Raw genomic sequence first — 19,642 nt, forward strand, 5'->3', positions numbered from 1 at the left:
AAGGAACTTTTAGTATTATATTACCCCAAGACCATTATTAAACACACACACAGACACACAGCATCAACCTTCACCAGTCTAGATGAAATAATCCCTTACACTTTAATTCTGGAAAGAAAAGAAGTGGGTTTTCTCTCTGTACCACTGAGTCTCCCAACTGCAGAGGTCCACTATTCTGTAAGAACTATCTAGGATGCGTCCAGTACTCTGGTAACCCTGAGTTCTAGCCCCTCAGTGGTAGGGAGAATGAGGCAGGACTATTGCTTGAACGCGGGTTACAAATACATTTTGTTCAACAAATAGTTCTATGCTTTTCACTTCCGTTCCAATATTAAGTGTCATTCAATACTTATTGCATAACTTTCCTCTAGATAATAAATCTATACCCAGATGCATTTACACACACTCTGTTAATCCAAACATTTAAAAACATCTGTGTCGGCACCTAATCTAAATGTAAATCTTGTATAGCATTCCAACAGACCTCTTGTTCATGGAGGTTTTCCAACTAAATTACCTTTGAATACCAGATCCTGAAGTTACTTGGGCTAGACAAGTGGATGTCAGAAGGCATCTCCTGAACACTTGATACCTCATTTTGAAATTGTGTTTCTTATGTACTAGAAAGGCACCTTTGATTCGATTTACCAGGACACTAACATTTTAGCAAGGGAATGCTTGTTGGTAATTTGTAAGTATCTATTTCTATTTATAGTGGAAAATAATACATGACACATACCTGGCCTGAGGATTGTACACTTTAATAGGAATTCTCTTAGTAAAGTATGGCACTTATGAGAATACCTGACTTCCGCGTATAACCACACTTGTATTTTTCAGCTTTGCTTAACAATTGATTTACTCTTTTGCGCTACAAACAGGCAGTTCTTTTACTAACCTAGCTGAGCGTGGGCCATAAGATCTGCAAGCACAGTGGCAGCAGCGGTGGCAGTAGCGGTATTGGAAGCAGCAGCAGGTTTCCCTCCTGGATGGGATGAGGTGGAGGATGCAGAGGATGAGGTGGAGGAGCCCTGGATAACCCGGTTAAGCCAGGGCTCTACGTTGGAATGGCTCTGGAACGGAGTGGAGGTGATCCGCCCTTGCCGACGTAACGAGCCCTCATCTTCTGATGCAGACGATGTGTCTGTGATTAAAATAATGATGACAGGCATGTAATGTAGGAATGACCCAATAAAGGGGAACATGAAGTCTTTCCATGTTCTCCATTTGGCATTGCTCATGCACTAAACATGAGACGCATGTTCTAAGCATATGGCACATTCACATGCACAAATTCTGTTCCATTGCCACCCTTTCATAGTGGTAGTGCTTAACTTCGATACAGGAGCATTAGAAAACAATGTCTAACACAGCAAAACATTTCATTTTAACTGCTTTATTTGGAATGACAAAAATATAATCTGCTAAATAAGCCACTTCTGCCTAAGCTATTGAATATATACAGTAACAACATGGCAAAGGACATACACACTTAGTGCTCTCTATTTTTGGATAGTCGGAGCAGAACTACCCCCACAGCTAAGAATTAAAAGCTCAGCATTGTTTTCCATTTGAACCTCTGCATAACTTGATTCCTCTTTCTAGATTCATAAAACAATGACAGCAAAAAGCACACCCAAAGGCCAGCTCATTTACTGCTAGTAAATCTGGGCTGCTCAATGAAATATTTATTTTACATTTGTTTAGTTTCATCACAACTATAATGAATTAGGAACCCAATCCAAAAGGTACGTGTATTCCACCTAGTCCAGTGCATGACACGGCTGAAACTTATTAAGGCCTTTTGTTACAGTGGTGGCAGCCACACATGGCTACAGCTAAGGTTTGATCACTCCCATTTTAACTGCCTGCTTCAAGTTACTTAGAACTTTCTGAAACTTTCATCTTCTGGACTCAAATTTTCCATGTTAGAAATCATCACCTTTGGGCAGAAGACAAACAGCTCAAGGAAATAAGGTTTGCTTGGGGAAATTCATTTTGTCGCATTATGGAAAAATTCTTGCCTTTTAAAAAAAAAAAAAAAAAAACAATAGTTCTCCAGCCAAAATAGCTGAGGTCTGAAGCTGAAATTTGGCATGGAAGTAGCCGTTGCTGAAGAGGGTGTATGGCCTTTTCCTAAGAGAAATTGGTTTTTGCACTGACAGAGCATTTGAACTTCAGTGTTCACAGCATTTATTTTATTTTTGCTCAACTCATTAAATGAAAAATGAAGGAATGACACATGGCACACACATTATCAATCAATGAGTTTCATAGCAAACTGGTCAGTAATCAATAATCTAAATACATGAACACTGAAAGGGATAACTGAGGCTGAGGGAGATGCTGCTGCAGACTGTAAGGTGAACAGAAGCTGAGCAAAGGCCCTGGCCAGGTTTCTGAAGGTGTGAAATTGCAGAGGAAAGGTTCCAACCAGCCTTGGAAGGCATGAAGGGACTGAGACTAGGGCTGAGGACTCTGAATGACCTACAGGACCATTCGCATTCCCTCAGTCTCCATCAAACCTCACTGGGCTGACAGGGTTCTCCTGGCCATAACCTGACAGGTGCTTTAGGAGCTCAGCAGCTGGGGAAGGTGCCTTGCTGGGGGAGTTCCTAAGCTACACAAGAACAGGCATTGTCCTTTGGTGTAGCTTAGGATCTCTGCCAGGCCAGAGATTTCCCAGCAGCAGAGATCCGGAGAGTCACAAGAGAAGGGTCCTTTCGGAGAAACAGCAACAGGGCAGGGGAGGAGAGGTGTTCAGATGGTCTAGAAGCCAAATAGTTTCAGATTATGGCATTTACACTGCTCTGTACCATTTGTGTAAACCAGCAAAATCTTGGAGGCTGAAGCTCCTCCTCGGGATATTTTTCTTCCAGACTTTTTCAACTGATGCTACATGGGCAGGTGACAGAGTTAATGTGGAATACCTGCAATCTTAACTTTGGTATTTCCTAACCTTTGGTAGATTAACCGTTCCAATATAATGTACTATTAACATAGTTTTGATATGGAATTACATGAAGAATCCCAGATTACATATAGCAACAAACATGAATATTGCCAGATGCTTCATACATTATTCCCTGGGGTTATCAAGAATTTAACACTTCCAGTAATTTGAGAATCACTGGTTTTAAACAGTGCAAAAATATGAAAATTCGAGATCCCTCTTGTAAAGAGAGAATTATCCAGTGGCTTCAACTGGATCCAGTGGGCTGACTGAAGCTCTAATATCATCTGACCATTTCACCTCAAATTATGGATTTATGCCAATCAGGACATATTTTGAGTAAAAATATATTTATCTGTAACAATAGTTCTTTGAAGAGATACAGCTGTCATAGATCACCAGCCTTGGATTTGTGCCCTGTGGATAATACTTCTGGGGAACTCCCATAGCTTAAAAGTTCTTGGCTGCTGGTTCTAGCAGGGGCCATTGCAGCTGCCTTTCTAATGGGCCAAAGCATAAATCCTTAATGCCTGGAACTTGCACTTACTCTGAGGCTAAAGGTGAAAACTGAATATGCAAAAAAAAGTAACCAAAGAGGATTACCAACCCCTCAAGTATGAAGGGCACTGGGTGGTGATCAATCTCAGATATATCTCCAGAGAACCATAGTGACAGAGGAGTATGTTTCTTGTCACCAAATACATATGCTCAGATAATGTTCCATACTTGGTTCTTGAAGAGCTGTGCAGAGAATGCTGTCTGCCTTACAAATCTCCCTAATGAAATCTGATCACAGGTTAGCTGCAAAAACCAACATCCTTTGGACCAAATGTGTATCAGCATGATATCTGAAGTCACAATTCAATAAAATTTATGTAGAAAAAAACTCACATCCAGATGGATGCAACAACATGTTAATAGGATGAGACTAATTGATTAAAAGGGAATTTAACAATCTCAAAGGATTTTATCCTTGAACTTCAGCTTAAGTCACTAGGACATGCAGCTTCCTCACCCTGTAAGCTGAAGTTACTGCTACCAGGAAGTGACATCTTGTATGAGAAACTTCAGTTCCCAAGTATTAAGAAGAAAACTTATTCAATGTCAGAGCCACACAGACAGATTAAAATGTTTACACACACTAAGTCCTACACAGTTCCTGATGCCAGGAAATTGAAAATGATGTACCTTGAAAATTACTGCAAACAGCAAAGCTCGCTGGTAAAGGTGCTATTTGGAAAGAAGTCTCTAATCCTGACGTATGAAGAGCAGTGTTCATGAGTCTGAAAAATGATCCACGTGGGACTTGCACTGTACACCCATCTGCTAGACTATTTCCAGGCAGTTAGGGGAACCTCAGAGACCAACATCCTTCAACTTTAACCCATTAGCAACCATGCTGATTGGGAAATGTATTCAGGCTTGGATGCAGAAAACTGCCATGATTCCATGTGCTCGGATGTGGCAAGCTTCTCAGTGCAATGGGATTGGCTATCAGCATTTTTACAAGGTCAAGAACTCTATTTCCTTGACTAAGGTCAGAAAAAAAGGTATTGATCCTCTGTTGGCCAAATATTTACTGCCAGAGGATATTCAGACATGCAATTTCCCTTCCTAACAGATTGGGAAGACATTGTCCAAAGGAAGCTTTTTGGTGATGCACACAAACACCTGTAATTTTGTGTTCATCGAAATGGCAATAAAATTATTTTCTACTTGACCAGCCCCTGATCCAAGATACACTAATGATCAACTTAGCCGGCTTGTAATCATGTTATCCTTTCCTGACTTGGAAGGGATAACTAGTAATGTTTTTAGGGTAATGTGCAATCCCAACATCCTCATACAGAAGGAATGAGTGAATCAACTCTTCCATATTTGTTTATATAAAATGAGGTAGCATAGCTGGCTGTTTGGATCAAAGATACCATTTGGGTTACCACATATCTTATGGTCTGGACAGCATTTAAGACCACCCTTGCCTGCAGAGTTTGATGTAGATTTTGTTCTCTGAGACATCACGAACCCTAGAAGGTGCGAAGTTATGCCATGTGAGCTCCTCATCCCAGGCAAGATGCATTCATAGTTACTACAATTTGGACAGGAGTAATTTGGGAGACTTTCCCAATTACAGGTTGTCCCTGAACTTCCACTCAAACATGTATTGTAGTTTGTCTGTCATTCAGATACAATGCAGGAAATGTGTGACTTGCAAATCTCGAGACTTCAGGGCCCACCGTGGTTGCCTCATACGCAGGAGTGTTGGGAGTAACATGAACACCCCTGTGGCCATGCTGTCCAACGTTTTCAGCAAGTCTGTGTTGAAACCTTCTGACTGGCAAACCTTAAATTCCATGTTTTGTCCTAGGGTACAGTCTTTTTAGATGAGCCCCATCTAGCATGGGTCGCATAACCTTCAATTGTCTGAGGAACAAGCTTAGACTTCCTACTGACTCCAGCACTGGTAGAAACTGATTCTTGTCCAACCAAAATGACATGCTTCTTGATGGGCCCATCCTCCAAATAAGGGGAAACATTTGCTCTTATTCTGTGTAGAAACATTACTAAGTATTTTATGAATTCATGCAGCACCAATGCAAAAAAAGACTTAAAATGGTTTAGGAACTCTCTCCTTAGTGACATGGAACTTAGCTGGGTGATGTACCCTCTTGTGTTTATAGACCACAGCAAGTCCCAAATTACATAAGCAGTCACCCTCACCTAGGAAAAACATGATTGTTTCTAGAGATACCAGTTGACCATTTCTTTCACTAGATATAAGTTGGGGTCTTTACTTCCTCATAAGGACCCTGCTGGGTGCACTTGGCACCCAGCTACCTCAGCGACAGGCATGTCAGAATATACATACTTCCCTTCTCTAGCAGGCGGCTGATACTTTTTAAAGAGAATGTATATCCTGCAGTTTCTTCCTCATACTGATGATGTCAAGGACATTCTCGAGCAGGGCACTTTGAAGAAGTTTATCTAATCTGAATTCTGTAGCCATGCTTCATAAACAGAACTCAATGTGCCTGAGGTAATCAGGGTCACAAGGGGAAAAGGGGCTAGTTTCCCCTCCCTCAGGGTAGTCCTCCTGAGTAGATAAAAGATGACTGGCTGCTTGCTTTAAATTCTATCAAAACACCAGATTTTTTTGCTTCCTAGAAGCAGGGTTCAGTATACTGATTGCTGTTGGAAAAGAGCCAGAGAACTAGGAGCATCCCTAAATCTAGTACAAATAATAGCTGGCTTCTTTGCTGGTGCTTTCCCTTGTCAACTCTATGAGGCAGGAGGACTGGATGGCTGCCTAAGTAAATAAACTGTGTTTGAGAAACACACTTCCCATTTTTCTCCAAAAGGTTTCCATCATCATACAAGCCCCAGCTGTATCTCTACATAAAAGCTCAATGTTCACTACCATGCATGTCTGTACGTTTTGATTCTGGAGTGAGCTACTTGTGATGCCAATCAAAGGTAGTTCAGACCTGATATCATGCTGTTTCCAAACACCTCTAGAAACCACTTAAAATGTACTTCAGGGAAGAAAATTCACAAAGATGTGGGCCTTTCCCATTCCAAATTGGTACAAACACACATGCTGAAACAGACATTACAGACTGGCTAAACCCTTCTTCTGAAAAAATGTGGAACTGCATATTGTCAGGCTTCCTAATGGTGACAACAGCCTGTGACACAAGTCTTGTGTTAGGAAGGAGAAACCAGCAGCCCTTGTAACCAAGTATTTCCTTTTCGTAGATCTATCAACCATCAGTTCAGGACTGAGTGGGTGGAAAACATTCCTTTAATTTGCAGGGGGAACTATCAGCAGATACTTCAAATGTGTCCTGGAGTGCTTCCAGAGAAAACAGAATGGCCAACATTTTCTCAATAAATAGAGGGAAATTCCATTTTGGTTTTGGCTTTTATAAAGAAAGAGAAGGCTGTGGAATCCAACCATTTTTTCCTCTTCTGCCTCAGAAACTGGAGCACTTATGATGGCAAGTAGTTTTCCACCAAGCCTGAGGACAACACTCCTGTATGCTCTCCTATTCACAGTACGCTTCATCCTAGACAGACAACCCAAACTGCTGCAGTGATACAGGAAGTTGTAGGACCGATGTTGCTGAAAGAGGCATTGACCATGATTACTCCAAGACACCACTGCTGATGGTTCAAATCACCTTTCCTGGACACCGGATTCCCTAAGCAAGGAGGATGTTTCAAGGGTTCTGAATAGACGCTTCAGGTGGTCTACTTGCACATGAGCAGACCCAGGAGGAAACTTTGCAGTCTTCACCTGCAGCTGGGTGCTGAACCCTGGTTCACTTGAGGCTTTTAACTGTGAGGCAATCCAGGCCAACTTGAAGTCTAACTTGTGAAAGTCAATGCAGGTGTCCAAGAGAGACTTCAGACACTCAGGCTGGGAAACCACATCCCAGCAATTACTGTCCATGCCCCAAAGTAAACCTGTCATTGGTTATATTTTTCTGAAATTATTATTATAACATAACAGAGTCATCAAACAAAAATACTCGCAAAGTTTTTAAAGGTGATTAGCTTCTCTAAATCTGAAAGACAAAAAGGGTAAAGGGGAAGAGAAATAGAAGATACGGACCATGAACTTAGACTGCCACAAATATCCCTTCAAAGTACATTTTTATTAATAAAGGTGGGCAAAGAATCCATAAAAATGCATTACACAAAGAACATGTAAATAGCAAAGTTTTCTTCAAAGGCCGAGGGAGTGAGAGAAAAGATGTGGCCCAGCAAACAGGAGAGGCACAACAGCCCAGGCAGTACTTCCGCTGATGGTGCTAAGAAATGGAACTGAGGTGAAGGCATCAGAGCTCACTGTGGCTCTACTCCAGGGCAGCTCACAAAAGGACCGTGACAGAATCAGTTGTTCAAAACTTTAGAGTCGGTGAGAAATTCACTTACATTGGGGGTCAGTGTCTTGTATGCCAAAGTACTCAGCTTGCTAGAACAGCATATATCTGCAGAATGAGGTTTTTCTTACCCTTACGATGATCTGGGATGAGAAGGCAAAAGGCACCTAATATTTTGTCTTTCCTCTCTTTAAAAGTAATGGAAGTAACAGGGTGGGGGTTTTTTGGCTTTTTTTTTTTCCTAAATATATTTTGGGCTAAACACTCTTAAATTCACAACAAGTGATGAGCTCTAGGCATGAACCATAAGTGATTTAAACAAACTAGGAGGCTATTTTACAAACGAGGAGCTTTTTCAATAATTTAATTTTGTAAAGCATTTCTCACCAGCCATTTTAAAAAAAGGTATCTCATGCAACATTTAATAAAGAATCTACAAAGCTTTGACATATTTTTGCCATGATGATACTTTCAGAATGAGACTTTACAAATGAAGATAAACAAGTTTTTGTGCTTAAGAAGGGCTACTATTCACCCTAAAGCTTTTCTAAAATCTTAAGAAAAGAGACAGAAAATCTTGTGGAAGAAAAGAAATGCTGACAGTGACCAAATCTAACCTACATTTTAGCATCAGGACTAACGTTCACATAGCATGCAAGAAGCTTACTGCAACACATGGGAGACTTCAAAGTCAGTAGAATAAACTGCATTCACTCACTACATTTGCAATGTTAAGTTTACCTGACAATGTTTATGTATGCTGACTTATTAGATACCTGGAGGAGTGTATGTTTCTACTGAAGAGTGTACAAGAACAGAGCGTCTTTTTGAAGGCATGGGCATTTTCCTCTCTTTGTATTTAGCCAAAGCTGCTTGTACTGCTTCAGTGTGGACATCTAGATAGTAATAAACAACAACAAAAACAGTTATGAAATGAAGTAAAACTACATTTTCCTTCCAAAACATTATACATGCCATAGATTTAACCTTCTTTACAAATTAGTGGTGCTACATCATGGTTCATAACATTAATTATTTAGTCTGACAATGTATGCTCAGGCCCCTTGTTCAGTAATCCGTTTGTTTCACCAGCACTTAGTTACTAAGTAGAAGCAACATATTTCCAGTCTCAACAGCAGCAGTTTTTTCACCATGTTGGAGAGTTAGAAAGCACAAAGGTCTAAAGGCCAAAACAGTAACAACATACTTTTAGTTTAGCAGCTGCGATATTTGCATTTACTCATGTACCCTAGCAAACTCAGTGACACATCCATACTGTAAGGTTTCCCCAAGTATGCTGTGATCCCCCTTGAGAGGATCTGAAGGTCTCATGGGAGGTGGGGGAAGGCTGCAAAGCAGAAATTATTCTCCAAAGTCTCAGCTTTCATTTTAAACATAGTCTTCGTAGTTACAACTGGGGAGAAAACCTTCAAAACGTGAAGTGAGTAACTGATGCAGAGATGTCTGTCTGAGTTTACAAACAGCCTGAAACAACAGCTCTGAGATGTGAACGGTCTTAAAAACAAAAAACACAGTGCTAACTCAGATACCAATTATTCTACTTCAAATGTTGACAAATACCAAAGAATGTATAAAAAGGAAGTATATTATGAATATATCAGCTATGACCGGAGTCCCTGGGGAGCCAGCTGAGGTCACTCAATTAGGGTGAACTGCAAAGAACGGGGCAGACAATCCCCAAAGCTGGCAGATATTCTAATACTTAGATTTATCAAACCAGCACAAAACAGCTTCTATTATACCTCACTGGTTACTCAGAAGCCATCAACACAGTTCCCTTAAAGCAACCCCCCCTCAGGCCTCCATCCAGACACTCAAGTCAAATATGATGAGGATTACTGAAAATCTTATTCATCATATAAAAAGGTTCTACCAATCCCAAAGGATCAGACATATTACCTCCCAGGTAAATAAATATTTCAGATCTTACCCAAATACATGCTTACCAGTGTTCCCTCTAATTTTTTACGTCCATGTGCGGAATGAATTTTATGTGCACCAATATGCAGGTGGTATATGACACAGCCCCTTCATATTGGTGCACATAACAAAATTCATGTGGTGGAGCCGAGGGGTTCGGAGTGTGTGTGTGTGGGGGGGTCTCAGGGCTGGGGCAGAGAATTGGTGTGTGTGTGTGGGGGGGTTGAAGGCTCTGGCTGGGGATGTGGGCTCTGGGGTGGGGCCGGGGATGAGGGGTTCTGGGCATGAGAGGGGGCTCAGGGATGGGGCAGACGGTTGGGGTCTGGAGGGGAGGGGGGGAATGAAGGCTCTGGCCTGGGGTGCGGGCTTGGGGGCGGGGGAGAGGTGCCTCTCTCCGGCTGTGGCAGTTCCAGCTGGGCCGAAGTAGGGGCTCCTCTTCCCCGGAGGAAGAAAGTCCGGGGTAGGTTCACACTGGGGCCAATGGGGAGGGGCGCCTCTCCCCACTGCAGCAGGTCTGCCCTGGGGGAGGGGCATCTCTCCCCGCTGTAGCCCTGAGCCCCTGCGCGGGGCTTAATAGGCAGCTGCACAGCCGCGTGGCTGTGCAGCTTAGAAGTAACTTAGATGCTTATGGACAATTATTAACTAAACTAAAATTTATTAAAAAAGTAAAGAGTATTGTTAAAAAAAATCAGTATAGATACAGACTTGAGTACAATTCTTGAGATTAAGATTCATAGCCGAGATGGTGAGCTTTGTAGTTGCAAAGAGTTCTTTCAAAATTAACTCATAGGTTATAGGCCAATGTTTGTATTCAGGGAGATCCAGTCAAGACTGGAGAGCTCAATCTTGGGCTTGAGCTTCCCCTCCATGAAGCATCAAGCAGATCTGAGATAAAAAGGATCAGAACCCAAGCCCTTCTTTATACAGTTTCAGGCCTTCTTGTGACAGGTTGGAGTCCTTCGGTGAACAATAGGCAATTATGGAGACTTTTTTCCTAAGCATCACTGGTAATTAGTTACCCAAATTAAACACAAGGCAATTTATCCATTAGGCAGTCTATCACAAACTTCAGAGACATATTGACAATGACATTACTGCACCCAAGATTCATCTAAACATTAATATTTCCCTTTGATCTCTTAATCAATAGCGATAGTGACAGACAGGAACTGCCTGTTTACATGGCTAACATCTTAACAAGAGATGAGTACACACATACAATTACAACAAGGAGTCTGGTGGCACCTTAAAGACTAACAGATTTATTTGGGAATAAGCTTTCATTGGTAAAAACCTCACTTCTTCAGATGCATCGAGTGAAAGTTACAAATGCAGGCATTATATACTGACACATGGAGAGCAGGGAGTTACTTCGCAAGTGGAGAATCAGGGTGGATGTAGTCCACTCCCAATAATAGATGAGGAGGTGTCAATTCCAGGAGAGGAAAAGCTGCTTCTGTAATGAGCCAGCCACTCCCAGTCCCTATTCAAGGCCAGATTAATGGTGTTAAGTCTGCAAATGAATTTTAGTTCTGCTGTTTCTCTCTGAAGTCTGTTTCTGAAGTTTTTTGTTTAATGATAGTGACTTTTAAATCTGTAATAGAATGACCATCATTGAACAAAAAAACTTCAGAAACAGACTTCAGAGAGAAACAGCAGAACTAAAATTCATTTGCAGACTTAACACCATTAATCTGGCCTTGAATAGGGACTGGGAGTGGCTGGCTCATTACAGAAGCAGCTTTTCCTCTCCTGGAATTGACACCTCCTCATCTATTGTTGGGAGTGGACTACATCCACCCTGATTGAATTGGCCCTGTCAACACTGGTTCTCCACTTGCGAAGTAACTCCCTGCTCTCCATGTGTCAGTATATAATGCCTGCATCTGTAACTTTCACTCTATGCATCTGAAGAAGTGAGGTTTTTACCCATGAAAGCTTATGCCCAAATAAATCTGTTAGTCTTTAAGGTGCCACCAGACTCCTTGTTGTTTTTGTAGATACAGACTAACACGGCTACCCCCTGATATTTGACACATACAATTAGCATCACTTCTAATTTCTAACAATATAGGTTTGCATTTCAAAGTTCTAGCCTATCTACCATGGAATGGCCCTAATTACCATTTACATTCCTTTCTAACATCTCTCTAATGGGTGACTCTGGGTTATTTAACCTACAAGCTGCTTAACCCTTTCTGGCCATGCGTCACATTTTGTATACAATTTGTTGCAATTATATAACAATGGTAGCAACGGTCATTTTAATTAGTTAATGTCATACCAGCCCTTTCCAAAATGGCTGGGGAAGGGGAGAGTGAGGCAGAGTGCCTCAGAAAATGTATAAATTAAGATTTTATACCTTTAATACCACATGGCAAGACTGTAGTGTACTGCAATTGCTTTCATTTCCCTGAAGCGGACTCAGCTCCCAAAAGTTTGGAAAACACTGCCATACTATAATAGTTGTGTAATTTGTGACTTCTTCACCTTCTCCCTTATTGTTATTTTTAAATTTTAGGTAAACTGGATCTGATTAAAATAAAGCAGTGACAATACTGCCAAAGCCAGCAAGCTTTCTCCACAAGACTTTGCTTGTGCACTTCAATCCTGGTATGCAACCCGCCGGGTATCCCAAACCTGGAGAGAGAGAAAATCATGCCAGACTATGTGATTGTTTGGGGAAGTTTGTAGATGTCCACCAGAGGGTAGGTAGGTCAAATGCATGTTTTCATTTATGAACTAAGTAGGATTCAAACTCATGTGAAAGACTAGTATGCTATATATAAACAGAATATTTTTGGTGAATATTTAGCATGCTGAATCTCACTTCCTGTCGATCAGCTCCTGAATACTAGAATCTTAGCTTAAAATAATTTTCTATTTAAAGAAAAATAAAGCTGCATGCTATCATTATAGTGTTCTCTTCTGGGTTTAAGAGTGATTTGCAAATATATAATGAAACAGTTAATAGTAGGGTTATGTGTTGCAAATATAAAATGCAAGAGGTAGAAGGGCCATCAAACTCATAAGTGATTAACTTTTAATAAATGTGGCTTCCCCAAAGTATATTCAAAACTGTTTAAGAAATCAAATTCAGTTGTGTTTGGAAATTACCTGCCCCAAATCTCTTCTTTAAAACAAGATCATTTAATGGGGGGTGGGGAGAATAAATAAAAGCACACCACCTTATTTTTGTTTAATAAGAGACAAGTATGGTTTTGCATCCAACTTTTACTAAGCACTAAAATTCATTTAAAGCATAATTATTCCAGAATTAATGCAGACAGATTTATTAGGCTTGGTCTACACTACAAACTAGTGTACACAGCGCTACTGGCTCTGGGGGGAGGTGGAGTACCTATGCTGATAGGAAAGGGATACCAGGATATTGATGTGCATCCTGGACTCTCGAGATGTCCAGGTATCTTGTGCCAAGGGGCTCTTCATGTGGGCTTAACAATCTAATAGGGATGCGTCCTTAATAATGGTCCTGTCCAGAGAGGAAGGGTGAAAGGTTGTGCCCATACATACCTCGTGAGAATTTGTCCACCATAGCAGAGAAGATACTACATTGGCAAGAACTGTCACCATGAGGTTCATGGAATGGCAGTCTGGAGAGTATACCAACTGCAGTCATGTCTGAAGGCAATGAAGGTGGAGTCTTCTGAATGAGGTGACCTAGGCGCATGAGGCCATATGACCTACAAGAGACAAACATGACTTCAAAGTTGCCCTGATGAAGTCCATAGATTATGTGGGGGTGAGAACAAATTTTTTGGTGTTTATGCTGACTCCCAGCGAGGAGAGGAGATGTAGCATCATAGAAGTTGACGTGTAGGCTTCCTGGTGGGACTTGGTGACAAGGAACCAGTTGTCGAGGTAGGGGAAAGACAATGAGACCACAGCATCTGACGTAATCTGCTACTGATGAGACTGTCTTGGTAAAGACTCTGGGGGTAGTTGCTATGTCAAAGGGGAGTACTCGTGTACTGAAAATGGTTGGCACCCACCATGAATCTGAGGAAGTGCCCGTGAGCAGGTTGAATAAAGTAGGCGTCCTTCATAACAAGAGTGGTAAACCACATGCCTGTTTCTAAAGATGGAATTATAGCTGTCAACGTGACTATTGAAAATCTGAGTTTGCGAATGAAGTGGTTGAGATAGCGGAGATTGAGGATTGGTCTCCATGTTCTATTGCTCCTCACTGCAACAAGGAATTAATCTCTTGATTGAGAATACTCAGAGAGTCCCCTAAAGAGGGGTGGGGTGCGGGATTGGAGGAGATAAGGATGTAAACTCCATCTTATACCCCAAGTGGATGACATTCAGCATGCACTTGTCTGTTATTACACTGAAATAGAGTGCTAGGTGACCCCCAAATGGCATGTGAGGGTTGGGAAGTGTTGGGCTTAGTATTCTGGGTCTCTCAAGCTCCCATCAAAAATGTTGATCTGGGGGCTGATATTGAGATGCTTAGCCAGTTGCAGAGGAACTTGAAGTGAAGTGGGACTTTTGAACCCTCTGTCTTTGACGTGGTGGTTCACAGGGTCTCTGATGGAAAAACTGCTGAGCCACAAGTCTAGAGCTGAACAATGGGCAGTGAAATTTCCACTTAGGGGCAGGTGTATATCTCCCCTACTGAGTGGAGGGTAGCCCTGGAGTCCTTCAGGGTATGGAGGGACTCATCCGTCTTTTGGTTGAAGAGGTGTGATTCATCAAAGGGAAGGTCCACGATAGTTGTCTGGACCTCCCTAGGGAACCGTGACTCATGGAGCCATGACTCCTTGCGCAGGACTACTGCAGTAGCCAGAGCTCAAGCAGAGGTATCAGCTTCAGATTGGAGAATAATCTTGGCTATCAATCTACCAGAACTTGGAAATGAGCCCTAGACTGCTGCAGAAGGCTGTCAGTAATCTGCAAACTTGGCATAGTTCAGGAAATTGTATTTAGCCACTGGCACCTAGTAAATGGCTACCTTAAACTGGAGGCTGGATGACGAGAAGACCTTTCTCTTCAGAAGATCCAGGATTTGCCCTCCTTATCAGCAGGAGTAGACTTGGGATGTTGCTGTCTACCCCTTTCAGAAATAGCGTGGACCACCAGTGAGTTGGCAGCGGGCTGAGAAAACAAAAAATTTGCTCCTTTGGCCAGCACATAACACTTCTCTCCCCTTTTGGGGGTAGGAGCGCAGATGGCAGAGGTGTGCTAGCTGGCTCCAGTATGGCTTCACTAATGGGGAGAGCTATTCTGTTGAGTTCGGGTGCATGTAGGATGTCAAAGAGTTTGTGCTGGGAGTCCTGGATCTCCTCGAGAGGAATCTGCAGCTCTCCAGCAATTGAGCGAAGGTGGTCCTGGAACTGCCTGAAATCATGGGGACAGAGGGGAAAAGTAGTAGTAAGAGTCACCACCTCATCCAGAGATGAAGATGGCAGTCCTACTGGTTCTGGTAGAACTGACTCCGAGTTAGATGAGGTGGAGGTTGGTCCCAAACCAGTGTGGTCTTTTGGAGGTGAGGGGGTGAAGGACATGCAGGGAAGGGGAAGAAAGCGCTCATCAGGTGGTTCAGAATCTCCCAATGAAAGGGATGATGATTCTGGTGGCAACGGCGGTACTGTTGGAGGGGAGATGTATTCCATGCAGTCGATTCCCCCAGATGATGATGATATCTTCCTGGAGACAGAGAGGCTAAATGGAGAAGGGGATTCCAGATCCAGGAGAGCGAAAACGTCTGTGGGGCAGCAACAGATTCAGATTTCCCTGGTGTGAGACGGGTTCTACTTGTTCGAGCCACTGGAGCAGTCTCTTTTGCCAACAGAAGTTGGTCCAATAAAAGATACTACTTAACCCACCGTCTCTCTCTGAATTAAAATGTTATATTGTTGTGATACTAAAGCAGCATTCAATAGGAATTAGTAAAACAAATAAATAAATGTTTCACTTTCCAGACAAGTCCTCCCAGAATAAGATGGCAATGTATAATATTTATAGTTCATGTGAAACTAAACAGCACAGTGAATAACTGCACAGATTAAGACAGTTTTCCCCCAATTGGTAGTGTGCGCCCCTTAGAGGGATATGGAAGTCTAGCTGGTAAGTAAGGGTGTGTATGTATGCATATGTGGAAGATATAAATTAAGATGGGTAGGACTTTAAACACCATCTGGAAGATTTGGATTGGAGCTGGGGGGGTCACATTTAGTTTCATTTTCCTGAGAGAGACTCAGCTTTCAAAAGTTTGGGAAATACTGGACTAAGAGGTGAAAAGTAAAAGGAGGATAGTCAGTATTAACTCATTCTATTCATGAATCCCACAATCACAATCTTCTACTGCTTTCTGAACTCCTTAACCCAGTGATACTCAGACCTCAGTGGTTCAGAAGCTAAATAAGCGATCAACATTACCCAAAAGAGCCACAGGAGTGTGAACTCATTGTTTCATTACTATATATTTCTTAGAGCAAAATGACTGACCAAGTATTCTACAATTGGTTAGCAACACAGAAAAAGCATCCGGATTGGTTAATAACTTAATTAAATCACATTGGGTTTTAGTGTCATGTGCTGCAAGGAGCCACAGGAGACACATTAAAGAGTCAGTTGCGGCTCCCGAGCCTCAGTCTGAATATCACTGCCTGAACCTCCCTCCTATAGCCACTTAAGATTTATTTCTTACTTGAAATATCTATTTTCAACATTAAGAGGTCTTGCCCCAACAAAATTGGGCAGGGCCATCCTCTTTCTATCAGCCAAGTAAATTAAGCTCTTCCCTTGAGACACCTTATTCCTTTCCCACATGTTGCCATGAGGACAATTTCCCCACATTATCTAGATGACGATGAAATCAAGTTCACCGGATCTGATCACCAAAAAAATAAAAGGACTAGAATAATGTTGAAGGAACAGTGTTCTATGATCGTGGATTTGGTTCCTGCCCTTAAAGGTACAAACGTCCAGGAAACCACTCCCACTTAAAGTTTTCAAGTCTGATTACCCAGATAAAATGAAAATATCTATTCATCAAACCATTGCCAAACACTTCAAACAAAATTAAAAGAATTTAACCTACAATGGTGGTTAAGGAACAACTAGATGTTGGTCTGCTTTGTAAACTTCTTCAGTTGATTGATATTTTTCATTTGATTTGGTTTCAACTGGGCACGGTCACGGTTTACAAAAGTAGGAATAAACAGTCAATGTTCAACAGATAAAGAGGTCAGTAATGGCAATGCTTACTAAGCTGAGGACCAAGCCCACTAACCAAAGTGGAAAACCCCCCTGTGCAATGCCGTTTCCATTTTAAAGAAAACTGTTGTTATATACAGTATTTGATTGACAGTACGTTTCAGTTAATTTTCTATTTACTGTTTTAAAAATGTAATTTAAAACTAAGATGTGCTATATTTTCTTTCCTTTCCCCCCCTCGGCCCATTTCCCACCTTATTTCCTATAAATATATTATTGTGCATCTTTTTATACATTTTCAGTGCATTCTCTTTTCCTTCTACTTCTGCACCTAATACTAAGGAACCATACTAGGATCAGTGCTATTTAATATGTTCATTAATTTTCTGGAGAAGGGGAAGAAACAATGAAGTGGCAAAATTTGTGGAGGACAAAATTATTTAGGTTAGTCAGAATGAGAGAAGACTCAGGAACTATAGAAAGACTTGCCTAAGCCTAGCAATTGGCAGATGGATTCAACTGTATATAAGTGCAAGGGAACAACCATAAGGAGGAACAATTTTAACTAATCACTCTGGAAAGAGATCCCTGACCTGCAATACTGCGCTCCATTCAATCATCTCATCTTAAAAAAGATACAGTATATATAGAAAGGGTACAAAGAAGGGCAAGAAAAAGTATGTAGAGGCATGTAAAGACTTTGGTACCAGGAGAGATTAAAAAGATCAGGACTATAAAACAGAAAGGAAACAAAGAGGGGATATGACAGAAGTACGTAGAACAGAACAGTACCCAGACTGGTCAGTTTGAAACTCCTATTTACCCCTCGCATTATACTAGCACAAGGGGACATCCAGTGTAAGATAAAACACAACAACATTTTAATGTGATAAAAATACCTTTTTAATTTTTAAACACAACTTAAACTAGGTGGAACTAATTGACTTAGACACTATTGAGGCCAAGAACTTAGCAGCAATTAAAAAAAGGATGAGATGTATGTATGAACATCAACAGCTACAGTAGCTAGATTGAAATTGAAAAGACAGTCATATTTCAGGACACAGGCCAACTGGCTGTGGTCAGAAACAAACTTCCCTTACGCACAGGTTATTTCACATAATCTACCATGTGGTTCCTTACTTTTTCCTCTGAAGCATCTGGTACTGGCCACTACTGGAGTCAGGATATTGGATTGCTGGTCAGACCCAGTATGGAAAGTCCAATGTTCAATTAACATTCCATTTGGTTCAATGCAGGAATCTATGGCTGCTCTGGTAGTGTGCAAGCATAATAGGAAACAATTTTCTTTAAGTCCTTCCTACAGAAGAGACATTTTCTAAAACTTTTCTCCCACTGCTAATACCAGTTTAGTTCCACTATTGTTAGGAGCATCAGGAGCCCAAATGCTGTAGATGGTATCGCTGGCATTTAACACTACTTTGATTAGACATGCTCCACACAAGGTTCTGTGATAAAGCACCACAAGGATCTCTCATATAAGTTACATCTTTTAGCCAACGTACAGAGTGTACTTTGAAAAATAACCATCTTATTATGGTGGTTGTTATTCAGTCTGAAACATTTTAGGGAAGGAAAATTAAATCAATAAACACTAAGCTAAAATTCTTCACTGTATTTCAAACAAAATTAAAAGCAAGCCCATAGAACGGGAAATAGAACAAGCTTGGATAATATTTTCTCAATTAATATTAAAACTCCAGGGAAATGAAGACAAAATACACTCATATTTGCCCTTTTATCTCCTTTGGTCATAAAAATAAAATAAAGATGGAGGGAGCTGCTGGCTGCACAGATCTGAAGTTGCATTAGCTTGCAAGCTCTCTGGATTTATTCTAAAAAAACCCGTGGCCTCTGAAAGATGTCATGTCTATATTATCTTGACTGGGCACATGGCTAAACAGTACCATAAGCCGAATACAAATCAAGACATGCTCTTTAATAATGAATCTGGTATCCTCTTAGCACACTAGGGTCTTCTGAAACACCACACAGGGACAAAAGAATCCAGTTACATATATTCCAACTGAGAATTTTTCCCCCTCTAACACCACATTTTAAGCTTTCAAACACAGAAGTACACTTCCTGCTAGCATTTTAAGGATAAGTTTTAGTTGGTATAGCAGAGAGTGAAAACAACAGGATCATGGTAATTGCCATACTGGATGGGACCAGTGGGTTCATCTAGTACATTATCCTGTCTCTGACAGTGATCGGTAACTGTTACAAAAGATAAAAACCAAGTTAGAAGCAACATTCATCCAGTAGCCACATCAAAACAGGACTAATTTTTTTCTTGGATTTGCTAGGCTTAGAAGTCGTGATAAACATCAGAATGTTAAACCGAAGTAAATTACAAGTCAATTTTGAACATGGCTCTAGAAATACTAACAGAAGTTTCTGGAACAAAGAAGAACAGCACCAGTGGCAGCTAGTATGCCTGTTCTCTGAAAAAAGCAACAGAGGGTCCTGTGGCACCTTTAAGACTAACAGAAGTATTGGGAGCATAAGCTTTCGTGGGTAAGAGCCTCACTTCTTCAGATGCAAGGCTACCCCTCTGATACTTGTTCTCTGAAAGAGTGTTCACTTACTGATATCTATGTACGCTAGCTGAAATTGTTCCCAAGACTACCCCAATAACTATTACCAGTGGGAA

At 41.3% G+C, this 19,642-nt stretch overlaps 1 protein-coding gene across 5 annotated transcripts in view; it reads right to left on the minus strand.

Moving 5' to 3' along the window:
- Positions 1 to 19,642, minus strand: part of DIP2A (disco interacting protein 2 homolog A) — a 191,809-nt gene that overhangs the window by 84,087 nt on the left and 88,080 nt on the right. For 4 of the 5 annotated variants that reach the window (XR_004647764.1, XM_034786563.1, XM_034786562.1 and 1 more), the window contains 2 exons: positions 8,616 to 8,735; positions 899 to 1,144 (listed from right to left, as the gene is read on the minus strand). Coding sequence is in view for 4 of the 5 variants with exons in the window: in XM_034786563.1 (XP_034642454.1) it covers positions 899 to 1,144; positions 8,616 to 8,735 (366 nt within the window). In the remaining variant the exon portion in view is untranslated. The remainder of the gene's footprint in view (positions 1 to 898; positions 1,145 to 8,615; positions 8,736 to 19,642) is intronic. The other variant, XM_034786564.1, reaches the window with a different exon arrangement.

The sequence above is a fragment of the Trachemys scripta genome, chromosome 11, assembly GCF_013100865.1.
Source record: "Trachemys scripta elegans isolate TJP31775 chromosome 11, CAS_Tse_1.0, whole genome shotgun sequence".
NCBI lineage: Eukaryota > Metazoa > Chordata > Testudines > Emydidae > Trachemys > Trachemys scripta.